Below are 4391 nucleotides of genomic sequence, written 5' to 3'. Positions count from 1 at the left end.
GGATTCCTTGGAATTACTCAACAGAAACAAATAAAAATGATGTCAGGATGATTTTATTAGCATTTTTAAAAACAAGGTCAGTTAATATTATATATGTATATTACACTATCTGGGTGGATACGCTTTGTCTGGCTCCTCGGTTGAAACCTGTCTGGCATGGGTGACCCTACCGGCAGAATACACTACCACCAGCATAGCTTTCAGCCTTATCAGAGCACGCAAGCCCCTCCCCCACGACAAGGGGGTATCCATGGAGGGGGGGGGATGGGGGATAGGGTAGGATTATTGGTTAGGGGTAAGGGTATTGGGTGGGGGTAGGGATACAGCTCTCGCTGTCAGCGGATGGAGGATGAAGGTGGAGATCCATCCTTACTGCCGATGGTCATATTTTGCCTGCTCTTACAGGAACTGCAGTAAACGTTTTTGTCAGCGATCTCTCTGTAGCGGCCGAAACTATAGAGACAGAGAAAATACTGGTTAATAGACAGGAAACGGAGAAGGACACAAATCATTACAGGACAGGAATGGATTGTATCAGCCCCAAATGTTGACCCATCTTACCTGCGTTGGCACAAACTGCACTGGTAGGTGAACGGGTAGTTGATGTTGTAGTCATGGTAGGCCCGCACCTCTGGCAGCTCAGGATGTATGTTGGAGACTGTTGCTGCACGTGCCATCCATAATGGACCGTGGGGATCGCTTTCCTTTTTCCTATCAATTATCCAGCAGGCAGCGTGGCACATTTCGTGGACTAATGTGTCCCTCAATCGCTCTAAATTGAAAAGCATTTATAAGTACAATGAGCATAAAAGACGGATCCCATCCCCAGTACCAGCCCATCACTTCTATCACAGACGGGGCATTTCCTGGCAGCTTCTTACCCCGTATATAAAGACGTAGAGATGGATGAGATGTGAGACCTACCTGCAGAATCACAGACTTTATCTGATAGGTTGATGACGCAGTAATGCTCGTCATCCTGGCTCTTCACATGGCAATAACCTGAGGTCGCTGTTAGCCTCTTGTTCCATATGATGCTCATGTTGTCGGGGAGCTAAAGAAGAAGGAAGAGAAGACAAAGTCCAATAAATCTGCAGTTCTATCTTAACATACAGCAAAGAGAGATGTCAGCCATCCTGGAGCATCACTTGAACCTTTGGGGCCTCAATATAAGAAGTTGCCCAACTCTTATTTATAGCTTTTTTTTATAAGGGGCAGAAGACCTTCAGGACCCCCTTGTACTCCAGGACCCCAAATCTCCAAACCAATGAAAATATCAATGATTCTAAAGTGCCCAAATATTGACTAAGTGTCTGGGATTACCAATTTCAGGCCAATTAGAATTATTGAGGGAGGACATATAATGCAGTTTGTGGTAATGTGGTATATATACTATGATTCTGCTCCCGGCAACTCTCTCTCCTACTCTCTACTGGTCAACACTCACGCTTCTTGCGCCGTACTTCTGGTCAAACAATGGTCCTTCTCTCACTCAGAATTCAGTGATAGCACTGGCATATCCTGGGTAGACTGGTCCCAGGCCAAACAGAAGGGAATCGCTCTTTCTCTTCCATCCTGTACATGCACAGGCCAGTCTGTGTTGTGGGGTTCACTTACTTCATGCAGACTTAGATTAGCATAGGCTAGACTCTTGCAAAACTCTTTTAGACTCTCTAGCATAGACTAGCCTAGCTTAGTGTTAGAAAGAGGGTTACCTCTGGGGGCGCCGGGGTCTGGTCTGTGCGGGCTGCTCCTCCTGGCATGGCTGGGACCCGGGCTCGCAGCTCTGTTCGGCGTTCCTCCGCTCTCATGGTTGGTCGCAGCGTCCTGCGCAGGCACTCTGGTCCGCTGGTCGGCCGTGCGGTGCTCGGGTGAGTGTGCGCCGTTGGGAGGAGGTGCTTTTATGACGCCCTCTGGGCGGGGTAGGTCTGCATATAAACCCTGCTGGCCTAGACCTCTTTTCCAGTGTCTGTTTTGACTCAGTCCTGACTACATTTGCATTCTGTGACCGGACTTTAGCTTAGACCTCTGCTTGTTTTTTTACCTTGCTTCTGCCTTACCCTCCTTTACCTTGCTCGTGACCTTTTGGTTTTGATCAGGCTGGTTTCCTGACTATTCTTTGGTTTGTGCCTCTCTGTCCTCGTCGGTACACGGTTCCCACCTGTTGGTTTCCCATTCCCTCCTTCCTTGGGTCCCTGACACTAGTGTAGCGCAGGGACCGTCGCCCAGTTGTCACCCTGGGGCTTAGCCCAGGGGGGCAAGTAGGTAGGGACACGAGAGCGGGTTGGTGTAGGGAATCCCTGTCTATCTGCCCTGGCCAGCCCTAACAGTTAGACTGCCTAGCCTAGCATCCTTGCAAACACATATATAAGACATAGTCACATGGCATACAACATGATACATTTTCCAGACATTAACCCATTTAGTGCTGCAGAGGTGCAATATGCATAGCTCAAATGCCCTCCACAATTAAGACACTGACAAGACAAATGGCACAAGACGGACATATAACATTATGGAGGGGCCCCATTCACTCTGGGCTACTAGATGTTTATGTGTAGATGTATTGTCAATGGTGTTAAATTGTGTGTATCGGCCTAGACAGGTCACTAGAAGGTCAATGTCTGGTGTATGTTCCAACTAACGTGTATGACTGAGCATAATCCACCTTACCCTGCTCTCTGCCTTGTCAGTCACCCCTAGCTGGAGGAATAGGATAGAGGAATAGTTCACACACAGAGTAGTTGGGAACAGATGGCAATGTTGCTTTACTTAAATTCCAGTAGCAAAACAGTTCAAGAGTACATAAATTCAATACAGCAGGGGTATAGGCGAAATTGGTAGTCAGACAGGGAGGCAGAACACAGGATGAATATCGGGCCCACAGTCCTAGTTATCTGTGCAGCTCCGCTTCTGAAAAATTGCACTCTATTTCCCCTCCGGACTCTCAACCTATCAACACTCACTTGTTAGATGCCTCTCAATGCTGAATGACAAACTCCTTTTGCTCGCAGAGGCTTGTAGTTATCCCGCAGCCTCCTGAGATCAGATAAGTCCAAGGGAGACGGGTGATACCTTTCGGCCTCCTCCATTCTTACCTCCACAAGTTTCAAAGGAACGCCAACAGATATTCCTAGTAGCTTAGGCCAGTCTATTCGTAGACGGTCTGGCTAGACTAGACTGCTGCTAGACCAGGCTCTGATTGACTCCAGACTAATCTCTGTAATCTCTTCACCACACACCACTCTTATTCACACTCTGCAAACATTACGGTAGTATCAAGCATGTTCAGGTGACCACAGACTTACAACACAAAAAGATACATTTTCAGACAGAGACAGCTCATGCAGACATTAACTCTTTCAGTGCTGCAGAGCTGTAAAACATACTTCATGCACTCAGACGTTGCTGACAATACAAATGCACAAGACAAACATAGAAGACATTCTGAAGTGGCCCCTAGATATGGGCCAGAACAGTAGAAACAGGCGAACACTACAGAGCTCAGATGGGCAGCAGCAGAATAAGGACAAACATGAAAGGCAGAAAATAGGTTAAGGGGTAAAGTGTAGACACATTTTAGTTTCAATGGTTTTTATTAATTGCGAAGTCAGGTGTATTACATTATAACTGTTTTTCAGCATGCATGTTATTCATACATAGTTACATCGCATTACATCTTAACTTTAATTACCAGACTGTTTCACAATTGTTTTTAGATATCATGAGGGTAGGATAAAGGGAGGGGGGGTAAAGGGGATGGGGGGTGGGGAACTTGGAGCAAAGGGGGACAGAGAGGAGGAGTTTGAGTGCATTCCACTTCTAACTATTATATACTTTTGATCGTTAAAGAGCCCTTGTTGGGGGGGGGGGGGGGGGAGCTTCTCTGGTCCCTATACCCGTTTTATCGTTAATGCGGCTCCCATGGAATTGTGTTTTTTTTCATTGCTTCAATCCAGGGTTGCCATGTTTCTTTGAATTCAGCCATTCTATTTTGTTTTGTTGCAAAGATTTTTTCAAGTGTGCTATGTTCTACTAGCATTTTAGTGAGGTTGTTTGGGGTGGGGGGTTTGGAAGATTTCCAGTTTCTGACAATCAGTAACTTAACGCATAGTAACATGTGTGTTATGAATTTTCTGCAGTAGTGTGGGAATTTCTCTACTTCCAATAACAGGATTGCTGTTTGGGGTTTTAGTTTGATTTTGATTCCCCAGAGATTTTGAGCGATCGTGGGTATCTCGTACCATAAGGGGCGTAGAGCGGGACATTCCCAGAATATGTGAGAGATCCTTTTTCTTCACATCCCCTGCAACATTTTCCCGAGTTCCCTGGAAACATCTGGGCCAGTCTTAGGGGGAAATAGTACCACCTTGTTAATGTTTTCTGGTGGA

The 4391-nt window shown here is 46.3% G+C and overlaps 1 protein-coding gene across 1 annotated transcript; it reads right to left on the bottom strand.

Annotated features, from left to right (window-relative positions):
• Positions 1-335: 335 nt before the first annotated feature.
• On the bottom strand, positions 336-1103 carry LOC136628975 (germ cell nuclear acidic protein-like). The gene is made up of 3 exons (XM_066605049.1): positions 925-1103; positions 562-772; positions 336-453 (listed from the first exon to the last, which is right to left on the bottom strand). The coding sequence occupies exons 1-3, from the start codon at positions 1040-1042 to the stop codon at positions 336-338; spliced, it is 447 nt and encodes a 148-aa protein (XP_066461146.1). The 5' UTR covers positions 1043-1103.
• Between the last annotated feature and the right edge of the window lie 3288 nt (positions 1104-4391).

Source organism: Eleutherodactylus coqui, chromosome 5, assembly GCF_035609145.1.
Source record: "Eleutherodactylus coqui strain aEleCoq1 chromosome 5, aEleCoq1.hap1, whole genome shotgun sequence".
Lineage (NCBI taxonomy): Eukaryota > Metazoa > Chordata > Amphibia > Anura > Eleutherodactylidae > Eleutherodactylus > Eleutherodactylus coqui.
The sequence above is the reverse complement of the archived record's forward strand: the minus strand, read 5'-3'. Positions and strand labels throughout refer to the sequence as shown.

What these genes read in the sequence shown, in the direction of transcription:
- LOC136628975 (XM_066605049.1), bottom strand. Translation starts at nt 1,042, where the DNA reads ATGAGCATCATATGGAACAAGAGGCTAACAGCGACCTCAGGTTATTGC. An exon ending in TAAAGTCTGTGATTCTGCAG is followed by an intron (nt 773 to 924) that starts GTAGGTCTCACA and finishes TTTTCAATTTAG; the next exon opens with AGCGATTGAGGGACACATTA. An exon ending in TGCAGTTTGTGCCAACGCAG is followed by an intron (nt 454 to 561) that starts GTAAGATGGGTC and finishes CTGTCTCTATAG; the next exon opens with TTTCGGCCGCTACAGAGAGA.